Here is a 16,201-nt window from a genome sequence, read left to right as displayed (position 1 = left end):
TTGTGGCAAAAGAGGCAGCATCTACTGAATCAGAATCAGTAGTCCTAGACGATTTATACCCAAAACTTCTTAAAGAAGCTAGATGAAGAAAGCACCCTCATCCATTATTTACTATTCATTGATCTTGTAAAGTGGAAAACGTTCCAAATGATTGGGAAATCACCAATTTAGTTCCAAATCTTAAAAAAACAACCAACCCAAAAAACTACAGCATCCAAGTTAAGCATCATGCCTGTGAAAGAAGAGTTGCTAATTTGCAGTTCTGTTAGTGCAGACAACAGAATAAAAGGTGAAATTAGTGCCATTTGATACGGTTTCATGGTAGGTAATTTTTCTTGGACTGTAGGTTTTTGAGAGATCTGCAATTTGGGTGATTGATATAGCATGCATTAGATGATAATAATGAGCTTGCTGACATGAACATTTGTTTATGCTTCTGTCCACTGTTAAGGGAAAGGTTTGCTTTCTAGGGAAGATGTTTGGTCAAACTGTAATTTTTATCAACTATGTAGCTGATGATAAAATCATTTGTAGAATGGAAGTTGTTAAAAAAAAAAAAAACAGTCATTTAGGGCATTAAAAGCATTGAATTAATGTAAAGGAAAGGTTAGCAATACTGATCTGAATTATCTGTTTAAATGGTTACAATCTAACAAATTTCATTAGACTTGAGGCAAGTATGGATTGTACATATAGATGAGAGATTTTAAAAGAAAAGTAATAAAGAAACGCTCTTGGAATGCATTAGGAAAATTCTGCATAGCAGTCAGTGTAAGTTCTGAGCACAATGCTGTAGAAAAAAAGACGATTGCTAATCTTTGGCTATGTGAAAAGGACAGCGTCAGCATAGAGGCAAAGATAAAATCTTGGGTTTTGTATGGTTTTAGAATACTGTGTCCAGTTCTGTTGTTCATATTTCAGAAGATATGGAAATACTAGACAGCTCAAAACAAGCCATAAAAATGATCCATGTTTTGGAAAAACAAGCTCATACGTGGTTTAAGTTGAGTAAGTCCAGCTCCTTACTGAAGAAAATACTGAGAGGTGACTGACTTGTTCTGAATAGCTACTTACACATGGAGAAGGTATGTGGTGCTCGGGGATTTGTAGACCTTGTTGTCGAAGTCGTAACTAGATCCAGTTTCTGGCTGTTCGAGTGAAACAAGTTAAGTTCTGAAACGAGTTGCCTCTGAAGCTTGTCAAGGATATTTCAGTGTTTTAGACACAGATCTTTTTTTTTTTTTAATGCTGTTTTGAGGGATTTCTTTATGCCTCTCTGAGTGGAAGAGATGGACTTGGGGGTAAATGGATGTCATGGTCTTTCTGGCATTTAAGCGTTTCCCCTTACCACTACTAGTTTTTCTTCTTCTGTGGGCCTTGGAGTGAACAAGAAAAAGCCTTTGTTGTCCTTAATAGTTTCATAGCACTTGCAGCTTGTCGTTAGAATGCTTATAACCAGCTTTTATGCTTCAGGGTTTCAACTGTTGACCCACGATGTTAATCAGAAAACATTTCGCTTTGTTTTTTCTCTGATGCTCATGATCGTTAGATATAGGTTGTAGATTTTTCTTGTTTTCTCCATCTGAAGCACTTGTGATTAGCCACAGCTGGAGACAGGGCTCTGACAGCTGGACAAATGCTATCAAGTGTTATCAAAAGACTTGCTATGTAAATGTCTGACTAGCACTTCTTATTCAGAAACCCAGGGTTATAATGAGCTCCAAAATTGGTCAGGAAGGAAACTTACAAAGGTAGAAATTTCTATCAGTTTCTGGTTTTCAACTTTGTCTGTAAAATCTTCTGTTAAACTTCTGGGGCTCCTGAAACCACTCTCTCCCCTGCTTGTCTACTAGTTACAGGTGTTGCTCCTTCCCAAAACCTTTAAATGTTACTTTTCCCAGGTCATCGTATCCCCTTTACCTAACCAAATTAAGATCTCAGTGCTGCCATTGATCAATCGTACCACAGACTTGCTTTTCATTTTGTGATCCCACTTACTAGTTGAAGTCGGTTGGCATGATAAACAATTTGCCAACCAGTTTTGAGAAACAGCCTCTGGAGGAGGCTATGGTAGCATTCTAAATGGGAGAGCCAGGAATGAGTTCCCTGGGACCCTGCTAGAGTACGACAGCTTGTCACTGCAACCCCTGGCTTTCATGGTCTGGCCTGAAGTGTTTTTCTTCTGTCTGCTGTGGCAGGTAAAAGGTGACTTGTCAGAGCAGGCAATCATGCCTTGAAGGGGTTGCATACTGTAGTCTAATTGCCTTTCGTTTGATTCTTCTTGTGTAAATTAGCACCTCCAAATGCTGCTTTTTTTTTCCCTAGTTATATGAAAATTACATATTTTCTCTTCCAGATATTTTTAAATATTCAACTTTTAAAAGTGCAGAAGATACAGGTATAAATAAATATATTTTCTCCCTGTCCATAGAGTTCTATTAATAGTAAAAATAATAGTAATAATAACAGCAAAAACAAAAAGAACTGCAAATAATATTTTTAAACTCTGCAAGCTATGGTTGAGTTACAAACAACAAATACAGCCCTGAAAAAGACTTGCATTTTAAATAGATTAAATAACGGAATGCAATTTTGTGCATTGTTGTTGCATTCTCCACTTAGCTTTCAGAATTATCATATAAACTAGCAAGCTAAGATAGCACTTCTGTAGCAGAAATGTTTCTGGACATGAAATTAAAACAAAGATGTAGGGCTAAACTGCTGTTGTTCCTGTGCTGATCCTCTTAAGACTGTGGAACAGCACGAGAAGCCTAGAAAACAGGCTTTCCTGAGGCAGGCATAAGCTGCACTGACTCAGGAAGGAGGCAATGAACAGAAAACTGTGAAACAAAATATTCATCTTGTTATTTCTTAGTAGTGAATGTGAGGGGGTAGAGGGTTAAAAGCTTACAATACTTTGTGTAGTCTGTCCTTGAAGAAAGTTCTCTTTTTTTTTTTTTTCTTTTTAGATCTTTTCTAGCAAACTGAAATGTTAATCGAGCTAACTTGAGAGGAATGCAAAGAGTTAGGAGAGAAACAATAGCTTTACTTATGAGCAGAATTGCAGGTCAGAGGGGAAAATTCTCAAATTGTAGGGCTCCTTGTCAGTACTGAATTCCTAATAGTTCATATTATTATTTTGATTTCTACTGTAAAAAGGAATGCTGGCACTCAAACTAATGGTGACTTGTGTACACTGGCACTTAAACTTTTTAATAATAATATTAAAACCTATGCTTTAGTTACATTTTTATTTTTAAAATATTTACTTTTTATATTAAGTATACAATTTAAAACAAATAAATTGTTTTAACTACTCCAGTAAAAGATCTCTCACAAAGGTCTGTGGTGTTGGATGGTTTTGTTGGGAGGTTTGTCTGTTTCTTTTTTTAATTTTCTTCTCACACTCAAAGATATGCCTGGCATTTTGGAGAGAATAAGCACAGCCTTTAACCTAGTGACAACACTCTTTAGAGAATGTATTTACATATTAGAAACCTTTTCTCCAACTGCTCTTAAAACAAAAAAAAAAATCTTTGCATAATCATTGAAGCTGCTGGAAGCTCATTTTTATATATTTTATTAACCCAGACTTCTGTAATGTTTTACTGTCCATGAATGAGTATCTAGGGCCTGTATTTTCCTTCCTGCCTCTGAAACGTTAATGGAAAAATTTTAGATTCCAAGTATTATATTTTATTTGGTTATGGACAAGAAATGTTTCTGTTCGTAATTCTTACACTTCAATGAGGAGGTGAGCAATTTTTAGTAATTTATTTAGGTGTGCTCAAGTGGTACATGCTATAAAATAACTTCAAAGTACCATAGTTTTTTATGGTAGCTTGAAAACTTCTGCTTGCCTTGTCTTTGCTTTATCTCCTTGAAGATAAATTTACATTAAATGATTTCTTCATTTCTTGGAAAAGGACAAAAGCTTTTTCTAGTGGCTGAAACAGAATTTAAATCGAAAAAAAGGAAAAACTACTGCATTCTTCTGTTAAGTGTGGAAGTATTTTCATCCCAAGAAATGCTCTTATAAAGGAAGGAAAACAATATTACTAAGTCTGAGGAAAAGCCCAGAAAAGTTATTCCAGTACTGTTTTACAGAAATTATTGCTTATTTTGAACACAATTTAGCCATTAAAAGTTATGGAAGCTACTGCTGAAGCTTACTGTGTTTTACTGTGCGGTCTCTTGTATTGCAACTTACTGCTGCAGCTCCTTATTTCTGACTCACAACAGATACTCAAAGGGCAGATGTTTGAATTGGATGGTATGTCTTCTGCTACCAATAATATTTAAGCCTTTCCTCTGAAGGCGTATTTGTCCAATATTAATAACATTTCCTTTCTAAATCGCCTTCAGTAAAATTCTTTACCAGAAAGCAACTAAGCACGATGTTGAAAAGCAGAGTAAGACTGGTAGTTACAAGTTCAACTTAAAAGTGTAAACAGTAATATTTCTGTAAATGTTGTGTCTATGAAAAGGTTATGCTTGGCTTTCTCAGTGATACTCTTAATTTTGGCAATGCTATACTAAAAAGGTGAAATAGCTTTGCATGGACTTGCAGTGAAGTTACTGGTATTGAAAAAGATTAGTATTTGATAAATTGTGTCTTTATGTCGGTATTTGATAGCCTGGAGTGTATGTCTGTGTTTATCTTAAAAGCTGAAGTTTAGATGCCATTTCATTGCAGTGAAACAGATTAGCTGAAGCCTTTTCAGCAGTGGCTCAAGATAATTTATTTTACTGTACACTGAACCAGCATTGGGGGACTCAAGGTCACTTATTGTATGCTAGCTTGGGAGGTGAGATGGATAGACGCTTTCTGATCTTACTAGAAGTGTTTTCAGGAATTTCTGTTTCTGCTTTTTGAGGGCCCTTGTTACCATTTGCCTGACAGCATTGCTCTGAGATCCAGCCATGCAGGCTATTTATACACCTTGTTGCTTTTCCTTAAATGGCATCCCTGAAAACTGTCTTCTTTCTGTCCACACCAAAACTCCTGTTTAAGCTCTTCTCTCTCTCTCATTTCTTAACGCCTGCCATGTTCTCATGTCTTGCCTTGTCCATTTAAAACTTGCTTTTCTCACATGGACTTGACTGTTGTTTATAATAATCACCTTTGCTCATTTTTTTCTGACCAGATTATTTCTTTCCTTTAAGCTCACTCAGGAGCTTCTCTTAAAATGAAATACAAGCTATTCCTCCTTTTAGCTCTAAAGGCTGCTTATAATTGAGCTGCAATCCACCTACCTGATTTAATTTCCCAAACTTTGTTGGGTCTGTTGTTCCTGTGCTTCCATGCTCAGCCCTTCTCACAAAAAATCCATCTGCTAGTTCTCAAGTGTTTCTGCTCGTTCCTTACACCGTGTGAGCAGCTGCAGCCCTGTCTTTCCCCAGATCATCTTGTCTTAGCCTGAGCTTCCCGGTTCCACAGTTACCCCTGTAAACTCTAATTATTTTCTCCCTCTTTTTCATTTCTTCGCTGCCCATCAATTTTAAATCCCTGATAAAAAGGGGAAATATAATTAAGCTTTTCCAGTTCCTTACATGACTAAGGAATGGTTGTACAGCAGTTCATGCAGTTAGAGCCCCACAATAGTAGTAAAGTACGACTAACCCACACTGTATTTATCTGCGTGTTTATCACCCCACAACAGCAAACACACACGACTAACATTACTTTAAGGGCATATTTTTTAAGTGGTCCCTTTGCATCTTTTTTGTTGGCCATTCTAGTGTTTAGTTTTAGTCAATAGCTTCTCCATATTTTTTTTTAAACCTTTTATAAGAGTACACATATTTACCTTCTTTTTGTGTAAAGAAAAGTGATCATTTTCCCACACATCCTGGCTTGATTTAATAACCACTTGCCTTCATTTTGAACACTTGAAAAGTGAAGTATGGAATAAGTGGAAACAGCCTTCCAAAAACATGACGTTGATTTTTTTTTTTCTCCTCTTTCATGTTCTTGTGGTATATTCTTAACAAATTATAGTTTACAAATTCTTTTTCTTACTAAAACGGATGTATATACACTTAACTTCTACGTGTTTATATATCTTGTGAATATAAAGTTCCAGAGGCATGAAAAATCATACCAGACAGATGGCAAGTAGTGAGGGCGGAATAAGTGTTTATTTTTCTGGCTGGAGTATTGCACTGTGAGGTTATATAAACTGATGATCAAGAACATGTTTTGGTCCATAGGCTAATTCCTGTTTTAGAAGTTCTACTAAAACAATTTATTCTTGTATTAAAGTCTGTTTTTAAGAGAGGCTTGTCTGAAACATTCTTGGGCAAAATGAAGGCAGGAGAGCCAGAATAGGGTGGGGGAGATATAGACAGTGACTGTTTAGAGTTTGAGAAGGCTTCACAAGAAATCAGGTCTCTTTAGCTTGGTAGCTTAGTCTTGAAAGTGCAGAACTGAGCATAATATTAAAATGGAATATTGACAGAATTGTATAAAATCAGCAAATGTAGGTCTCTGCCCTATAGTTCCTTTATAAATTCAATAGTTCAGTTAGGACTAAAATAGATATAAACTTCTGTCTGCAACTTATTTTTCAAGGGCTTAAAATGAAAACAAACTAACGACTTTTCTTAACTGATGTGCCTACTGTGTTTAAACCTTGCTGCCGTTTAAGTCAAAGTCTCTGACCCATCAGTCTGCCAAAAATGATTGCAGTGTATCCGCATAGCACAGTCTTCAAAGACTTCTGTTTACTGGGCTTGTTATTTAGCACTAGCCATACCCCATGCTAAAGCAATACGCATTTATTTACCAGGAATATAGTTTGTGATTTTTTTTTTTTTTTTTTTAAAATGTTTGCCCAATCACTGCGAGGCTTAAGTAGCTTGTGTAAGCAAACTTTTGTTTCATCTTGAAATCTTTCAAAGTTGAACCTATATGTAGGAGTAAATCTATTTATAGCTAAAGGTTCTGTGAACAATAACAACAGAGGGAGTAAAATTTATTATTTACGTGTCACTTTTCTCTCATGCATGTATTTATGCAGTTAATTACTAAAACTGATGCAAAAAATTAACTGAGATGTGTTCTATTTCCCTTTTGTTCAAGCTAAACTTTTTTTTAAAAAAAATAAATTACTGTAAATTCTCTAATTCTTTATGGGATATCTGGTCTGTACACTATGTCCCACCTTACCTCATAATCCTGTTTGTAGCAAAGTGCTGTAGTGTAGCTGATTCAAGAGCACATGTCGATCACACCAGGCTTTATTCTCTCTACTGCTATTTAAAGCTGCCCTTGTTCCACATGCAGATATGCTGCAAGTATTTAAAAGTAAACATACACATATTTCCAGATAGCCTAAATTATGTACATTCTTTATTATTCAAGCTTTGGTTTATTTTACTTTTAATTTACCATAGATAACTAATATATTGACTGGAGAGCAGCTTTAACTACATGTGTTTGAGTAGCTGCTAATCGGTGTCAAGCTATCTTCCAGGCTTAGGTTGCACTAATCATTACTTAACATATTCATACTTGAATTATAATGTGTTACTTATGCATTTAGCAACCTTACAGTGCTATTAATTCATTTTTTAATTTAAGTTTGGTAACTGGTGTTATTTACTAAACTAAAGATCCAGAGGAAAGAACTCTTCATTCAGTACAACTTTATATGGATTCTTATCTCATTCTTTCCTACTCTCTGGGGCAAGAGCCATTCGAGCAGACCCCAATCAGTAGGGCACTTAAGATATTCTTCAGGTCTTACTGTTTAAAGTTAAGCATGTGTCCTGCTAATTTAGGTTCTTAAACTGCCTTCTGTTTGTGTGCAGCTGGGTTTGCAGAAGCTAGTCAAATTGTGAAGCACTGTCAGTGAAGCCTGCAAAATTCTGTAAGGCAGATCAGCCTGAAATTCGAATGAAGACTGGGATTATTATGCTGTACCTGCAGAGTTTGCCTATGTCAAATATGCTGGAGTCTCCATTCTGAATACCGAATCCAAATGTTAATCCAAATCAAATACATATACTTGCATCTTTTGATGTTTATTTCAATGAGGATCACCAGTTATATAGTTGGTTCTGTCTTTCTATCTTTCTTTCTATTAATTCTGGAAATAGTATCAGAAAAGAAAGATTGATACTTTTCTTTCTTCATACATGTAAGTGGAATTACCAACTGCTAGACAGTATATTTTTCTTTTAATGGAAGAACAAATGAATATGTGGGTTCCTTCTGTCAGTCTATCTCACTTGCTTTGAAATGTCAGCACCCCTGAAGCATAATGTACTGGCTAAAGAAAAACCTTTCTAGCAACCTTGTGTTTAAAATCTTACGTTGAAGAGAACATGTTGGATGGTCCCATACCCATGTACTGTGTCCAGCAAAATAGTCTATAGGCTAACATACTAAACTGTTTACTCTTCCCTTTTTTTTGTGTAACAAATAAGGAAACTTCATAAAACAACACGTTTCAGTGCTGAGCAACAGTTGCTGATTATTCTTGTCCTTTTTCACCACTGTGTGTGTGGCTATTAGCTCTTCTATGAAATGACGCATGGTGGGAAAGCCAAGAAGGTGGCAGTGGAAAAAAGCAAGGGATACTGCTAGTAATGCACTTGTGTAAACATCTTGCTTTAACTACCCACTGATTTCAATAGATTTACAGAGGTGAAGTAGAATTGAGGCCAAAGGGAGAAGTTCACTTACTTTTGCGACTCCTCTCTCAAGTCTGGTGAGAAGACTGTTCTACATAACCGCTTATGGAGGCCTCTAGCATTGGAAAGGTATTAAAGGAGCTAATTCTAGTTGCATAAGCTTCAAAGTTAACCTTGTACTTCCTTCTGTAAATATGACATTGCATTTTATATCTGCTCTGCATCACAATGAGTTAACGTACTATCACACTGAATGTGGATAAACAGACCATTCCATTGTCACTAGAAAGTGTCTGTGCAAAAATAGGGGGTAGGTTGTGCTTGTTTTTAGGGTTTGAAGAACTAAGAAAAGGCAGTGACGTCCAAATCTGATGACTAAGGTATCTGGCAGTCTTCATAGTGCTGTGCTATAAATCTGCAGTGAACAGCCTACGTTTTAAAATAAGCAGCACTGGAATTTGAACTAGACTTTGCTGTGGCCAAAATAGATGTGATGCTTTCCGAACTACAAGAGAATGAAGTACCCTTATGAAGAGGAAACAGTGACAACTTTGTGTTGCACATCTATCTAAATAGACCCTGTCCAGATTAGAAAGCTGAGCAAACTTGGTTGCCAGATCTTCTCTCTCAAATCAAATACAAGTACAGAAACTCTTATCTAAACTATTAGTCAGCTATTAGACTTGGAAACAGGAGGGTGGTCAGAAATTAAATTTTTGTCTAAAGGATAGGAGTTTGAACCTTAAAATCAGGGAAGATCCACTGATTTTTATATTAAGGGTAAATAAAAGAAGTTGCAGAAGATTGATTATTTGTAACTGCATATTGTAAGGTTCTACATTTACACAGTGTTACAAAGTTTACATTTTCAAAGAAGTGAAAAGCTATATGATAGGGAGAAGGCCTATGTGGCACGTAGTTCACACAGGATATACATCTCAAACGTGTTTCAGGATCATATGTCTGTGTCAAGCAGGCTCGGAGCATTAAACCAGAAAAGTGAACATACGCATATGTTTATTGTGTGTTTACTGAGCTGATTTCTCAGCTGTCAGCACATATGATGTGTTAGTTTAGGTTATGAAATAAACAATAGATGCTGCTTTATTTTCTTAAAATTCAGATTTCAGCAATCTAGCACTACGGTGTTTACTCTGCCTCTTCCTTGAGGTTTGAATTGCAGAATTCCTCATGGTCTTCCGATTTTGAGATTTTGATTTTATAATAAAGCATGCCACAATGATTCAGGGGCAGCTTCCACTTTTCACGTTCTCTGTAACAAAATGGTATTTCTAGCCTTTTGATAATTTCTTTGCTTAAAAAAAAAAAATTGCAACTCTCAGAAAATATTTCAGTTCACTTACCAAATTTATGGAAGAGTTGCTTAGCAGATTTAAATCTTGAAAGAATCATTTCATTTATCACCATTCAAGAATATCAAAGCTGTATAATATATCCTAATACTCTTGAGTTACTTAATTTACCTGTGGATTACAGGAAATAAATTATACTTTTTGAATTCCTTTATTAGGTATCTTTGATTTTTACTTGGAGAGACTAAAATGGTTACTTATGCACAAGCATTTTGCGTTGTCTTTACCTTTGCTAGATGAGAGCATCCACGGTGCTTGATTTTACTGTTTTAGAATATAAGAACAGTAGCCATGTTGTTTTGTTTTATACATCATTAAACATGTAGTGCTCAGCAGATAATATAATTCTATGGACAAAGTCAGTATCTTGAAGGTCTAAAAATAACCAAATTATTATAAACATCCCATAAATTGCTATTATTTCTTTCCAAAGTATGTGGAAATTCTCTTGACAATTATAAAGTTATTTTAGGCAAGTTGCATCTTTTTCTAGGTGGCAAATATTGCAAATAAGTACATTTCAGTTTTCAGGTGGATTTATTGCTTAAGTATGTAAGCTTAATGTATTGTACTAGTCAATTTTTTATGCATTCTCTACTTATTTATATTTTAGCATTAAGAATTTATTAGTCATCTAGACACATGCTTCTAATTCAGCTTTTAATCAACTGTAATCCTTTTGTCTTAAGAATAACACCAAAGTAATAAATACAGAACACAGTGTGAATTAAGAACATCTTGCATTTTGCATAATGATAATTAGGTGAGTATCTAGTGTTGTGGAAAATGGGCCTTTTTATACCTGTGTGAGAGTATTGTAGTGGAAGGCTTTTACGTGGACCTTGAAGATTATAGCTGTACTTGGAAACAATTAGGAAAGCTCTGTTGAGTCAGCTTTACTGAGGAAGTAAGATTTGGCCTTCTATTTGCACAAAAACAGGGGATTATTCTCTGCATGAAAACTACTAAGGTATTTGTTAGGGATGTAATTTGAAGGCTCAGCAGTTAGCTCAGCCAAAGCTTACCTTGAAAAAGGTCTGGGAGTACTCAGAGGAAGGTGTAATTGCAAATACTAAGTACTCGATGCTGTCTCATACTCAGTTTTCTCCACTTATTGCTTTCCATTACGCCACTACTTTGGTTGCTGAGTTCCCAGTCAAATACTGGTGAGCAGAAGCTGTGTGTTCACAACAGGGACCTACTGAAGGTGTGAGTACGTGGGAGGACTGTTGTTTTGGTTTTTTTCAAAGGAATCTGTCACTTTAGTTTGCATCAGAGCGGTCCCAACAAAGAACCATGAGATGTGTTTCACTCAGGATACGTACTGACGTACTGGTACAGTGCAAGACTTGGTTAGATATTTTTAAAAGACCCTGACCTGGAATATATTTTTATGCTGAAGTCAATAGCAGCTTTGCTTATATACAGTGAGATGAGATACTCTAGCTATAGGCACTTTGTTGAACCCAGGTATTTGCGTTACTGGTGAATGTGAGCACATAATTTAACAATAACTGTTAAATCCAGAATGGTGTGTGTGGGCACCCTGCTCCCTTCTTGGCTCGCCTTTTTTAACCCGTTGCTATACAACCCAGTCATCAGAAGGTGCCACCTGACAGTTGGAATTGTTTTCTTTTTATAAATACAGCGAAAAGTAAAATTCACTGCTTTCTAGGTGCATCCTGTAAGGCTTCATGTGATGCATTAGTAGCTACTTGGTAGGACTGATGATTTTTCTAATGAATGTTCAGTCAACACTCTCAGAGTTATGACTATTTATAAACGTAAATAAAGCTACTTTTGGATACTTGAGCAACAGTGGTGACAAGCCACTGTGCCGCTTGTGACTAGCTAGAAGACTGTGACACATTTTCTTGAAACTGAATTGTGTAGTAATTCGTGCTACTTTGTGCTCTGAACTTGATTATTGTCATCCCTTTGCCCAGGCCTGAAGCCACACAGCGCAGTGGCTGGCTCTGTGGTAGCCTGGCAGGATACTGGGACCCTGCCGCTCTTGGGGTACCCTGACTGCTCGTAAGGGGATTCCTTTGCAAAGTTTTCTCCTGTTTGGAGTCTCTCAAGGCTCTCCTTTCTCATCCTGCTTCGCTGCTCGTGATGTGTTAGTGCACTGATGTTCCTCTGAGGTGGGAGGGCTGGGGAGAATAGGAAACCATGGCTTTAACTGTGGCTTTAGCTCAGAACTAAATTTCTTAACTCCCAGTGAGTTCTTTGCCAATGGGTAAGTGCTTTCCTTTTTTAACTGCTGCACGTAAGCGCCAAACTCACTTGCAAACTCATGCCATGTTTCATTCAGGATTGGAGGGAAGATAACATATAAACAGTTGACAGAATTTTAAAACATCATCTGACGGCGAATACTTCCCAGTTGAATGCTAAAAAGTTAATTTGTGTGCGGTTCCATCTCCAAGGCCAGATGTTGCTGTGAGAGTTTAGAGGGTTGGTTTTGTGCTCTGTTTTACCACATGAACCTACCAGAACAAGGACAAATAAATATTCTAGATTAGTAATCTGTGAATAGATATGAAAGTATTGTTCTGGTTTGTTGGGGATTTTTTAGCCTGCTTACTTTTAGATAGGTAGTTGTTTGCAAAATCTCATAAAGTTAGGATTAATTTCACAAGCTTTAACAATACTCCATATTTTTAACACTTTTGAATACCCTTGATCTATCTTTAGAACCAGGTATGCATTTTAAGGCACTGAAACCACAAGTTTTGTGGCAATTACTGTTGTCAGTATCGTATCTGAAACTCTACTTTATCCTTTTTACAAATATAAATGAACCCAAAATAACTGCCAGGCTCCTCAAATAAGTAAAGTATATTTGAAGCTCACATACTGGCTTGTATGCCTTTCCTGAAGGTATTAGACTCCAGAAGAGCTGGGGATGGCTGTGTGAGCAGTTGGAGCCGCTGGTGGGTGGGTTCCTCTTGCAGCTGTTCATTCCAGGAGACTCGTTGTGCTGCTGTCTCTTTTTTTTCGTGTTCTTGTGTCTAAGAATGTTCTCCTGGTACTTGCATGGTATGTACTCCAGCTGTAACTTAATTTTCACCCTAACATTTTCATAATGGTGTGCTCTCTGCACAGTGTGGGTATTGATAAGCACCTGCTTGGCTAAGGGTATTTCAGGCTATTAGGGGGGTGGTGGCCAGAAAGTCAGAAATAGCTGACAAGGCTGTTTTATTTTCTTTGGGGAGGCTGTTCTTTTATTTGCGTATCACTTGCCAAAGGTATTATTTCACTCAGCATAGCCAACCTTTTTTTCATCTTTTTTTTTTTTTATTTTGCCATAACATTACAAATTTTGCCTTTTTTGTAGTAAGAATTTTCCTTGAGTGAAAACACAGAGATTCCATATTCAACTAACATGTTAAAAACATACTGGCTAGGTGGCAGTTTTAGGCCCATATTAGAACACTTGGAATTATGACTTCTTCAGCAAATACAGATGTATTCAAAATCTTATTATCTCCATGTGATCTGTAGCAGGCTGACTGCAAACTCTACAGAAGAACTTCTGATTCTCTGGTATTCTGGGCTAGAAACTCGATGGTTCCTTCATTTACATCAATTATTGTTTTACATAGATGTAAAATAAACTTTCATTAAATATAATTATGCCCATTTACATGTAATCAATCACATGGCCCAGTGTTAAATACTTCAGTGTCAGTTTAGGGATATATTGTTGTCATTGAGCTATAAACTCACATATAATAGCAACAGCACAGTAATTATAAGACAATATCCGAAGTCTTTGAGGCTTCAGTCCGTGGTGTAGTTGGGACTTTCCTATGAGGGTGGCAGAGACGTTCTTGGATTGTGAATAAATTGATATATGAGACTACTTGACAGCTGCACTCTGTGTACATAAGAGTTGGGTCTTTACCTTAACATCTTCATTAAAGCCATCAGTAAGATCTTTACCAGTATGGCCCATGCTTTACTGTCGCAGGTGTTTATAATTTGCATTGCTACTTATGAATGTAGCTGTTTATTTCTCATGAAGTAAGTGTTGCATATTGCCTACAGACTGGGATTATCAATGGAAAATAAGTATTTCTTTGGGTTGTACTTGACCCAGGTGCTAGAGGGTTTTTCTAACTGAGGTGTAGAAACTTTTGTTTTAATTGCAAATTTATTACGGAAAACAACTTACCCTAAAGGATTCTAAAGGAATCCTAAAGGTTCAGTGGTAAAATCTGCAACCAGGCTATACATCCCTGTGCTACCCTACGTTTAATGGTATTATTTCAGTTTCAGCAACTGCTTATGTGAAAAAGTGATATTAGAAAGGCATTTAATGTAATACTAGAGTGGGATTAATACAAATTATGAGCTAGAAATAAGAAGGAAACATCATGTTACCTGTCTGCTCTTACCAGACCTCAAGCGAATGCTTTACAAACCACAGTTTGGTTTTCTGCTCCAGCTCTTTAAATTCCAGTATGTGATTTTCTCAACCAACTTGGATGCTGCTGTACTTTTTTTTTCTCTTGGTTTTAAGAGCTCAGAAAAAAGAACAAACTATTAAGAATGATCTGAAAAAATTGGAGACTTTCATATGAATATTGGTGTAGTTGTGATTACAAGTTGGAATTTGCCTAACTCACTCTAGTAAAAGCTTTGTCCAAACTTTTAATAACTTTTTCCCTTGGTGAATAGTCTCAACGACAGATATTTATTGTTATGTGCAATTTTTAAGCTGTCGTTCCAAGTCCATAACTAATAAAACCATAACAACCACCTAAATAATAGTGAAGTTATATGGATTTGTAGCATTTCAATTGATGAGTAAACCATTCCAGTATATTGGCGTTTGGCCACTTTGCTCTGTAATAGTGTTTTTTATGAAGTATTGCTGTAGCAACAGATCTGGATGACATTGGGTAGCTGGTTGCTGCTGACTATTGGAAATAAAACAGATTTTAGCAATGCATGTGTAATGTCTGAAGGTAAAGTAACCCAAAATAAATGCATGTGCTCTACTGGGAATGTAGTATGGGGCTCATCAAGCTGAAGTCTGACTTACTGACTTATTAATTTAATCCTTCTGTGGAAGTGTTTCTGTACAGTGAAAACAAAAGCATATATGCTAGTAATATGTGCAACACTTGAAATCTGAGAATAAAATAAAGGAAAACTGAGAGAAACTGTATTGCATATGATTTTAAGCATAAAATATCAGTTATTTTTAAGGCATTATGGATTCTAGTACTATAGGAAATGCTTCTGCAAAAGCTTGTTGGGGAAAGAGGATACAGAGAAGATTAAAAACTTCACTTGCTCTTCTGAAGAACCAGCAAGTGAAAAAAGGCTTGAGAAGTAGAAAATGAAATGAATTCAAGTGAAGCTGAAACCTGTTTATTAATGGCTTTCATTTAGAGAGTATTTCTTGGTTACTAAAGCATTGAGTGTTTGTTATATAACACAGCCAAGTTAAAAATTTAACAGAGGATTTAGATCAATATAGCAAAGAAATATCTTTAGATAGAGAGATCTTCAGAAGTCAATCAAAGAAAAGGCAAAACCCCAGAGGAAATATATTTTTCTTCTTTCTTCATTGAAGATGTAAGTCCACTTTAAAGCTGGAAAAATACAGTCACCTTTATATATGTTAGCAGGTCATAAGAGAATTTACTGTCATCGTAGTACAATGTTATGCCTTCCAAATGAAGTACTGTATTATAGTATACATCAAACACACTTTCAAGACTTTAATGGAATTTTTTGATAGTCTAATACTATATTTTTTTATTTTAAAGATAAAAATACAGACATTACTGTAAAGGATAATGCGGATGATTTCTGCCTTCGAGATACAGTAAGCATTGCATCAACGGACTCCTTTGTTTCCACAGCTGAGGTAAGACTCTTAAAGATTGCTTCTTTAAAGATTCATTGATCTATTTGAACAGAGGAATCTTAATTTTTTGCTAATGGTTTTAAACAAAGTGTATTTGTCTTATGGGGGGGGAAAAACAAGCTTTCCTTGCTTATTTGTAAACAGTTTCCTAGCAGTTCAAGTAATGAAGTTGGGATCAATTTATGCTTTTTTTTTTTTTGGTGCACTGGCAGAATGTTTCCCCAACTCCTTCTAAAAAAAAGTTGCTTTTGAAACATTTTCATAAGTGAAGAAGCACAATCAATTAAGGCTCTAGTAGTTC

General features: G+C 36.1%; 1 protein-coding gene across 2 annotated transcripts in view; it reads left to right on the top strand.

Moving 5' to 3' along the window:
* MIGA1 (mitoguardin 1) overlaps positions 1 to 16,201 on the top strand; it is a 39,939-nt gene that overhangs the window by 7,445 nt on the left and 16,293 nt on the right. For both annotated transcript variants that reach the window (XM_074152643.1, XM_074152641.1), the window contains exon 7: positions 15,800 to 15,900. In XM_074152643.1, coding sequence (XP_074008744.1) covers positions 15,800 to 15,900 — 101 coding nt within the window. The remainder of the gene's footprint in view (positions 1 to 15,799; positions 15,901 to 16,201) is intronic.

The sequence above is a fragment of the Numenius arquata genome, chromosome 8 (assembly GCF_964106895.1).
Source record: "Numenius arquata chromosome 8, bNumArq3.hap1.1, whole genome shotgun sequence".
Lineage (NCBI taxonomy): Eukaryota > Metazoa > Chordata > Aves > Charadriiformes > Scolopacidae > Numenius > Numenius arquata.
Note: the sequence above shows the minus strand (reverse complement) of the source record. Positions and strands in the feature narration are given on the sequence as shown.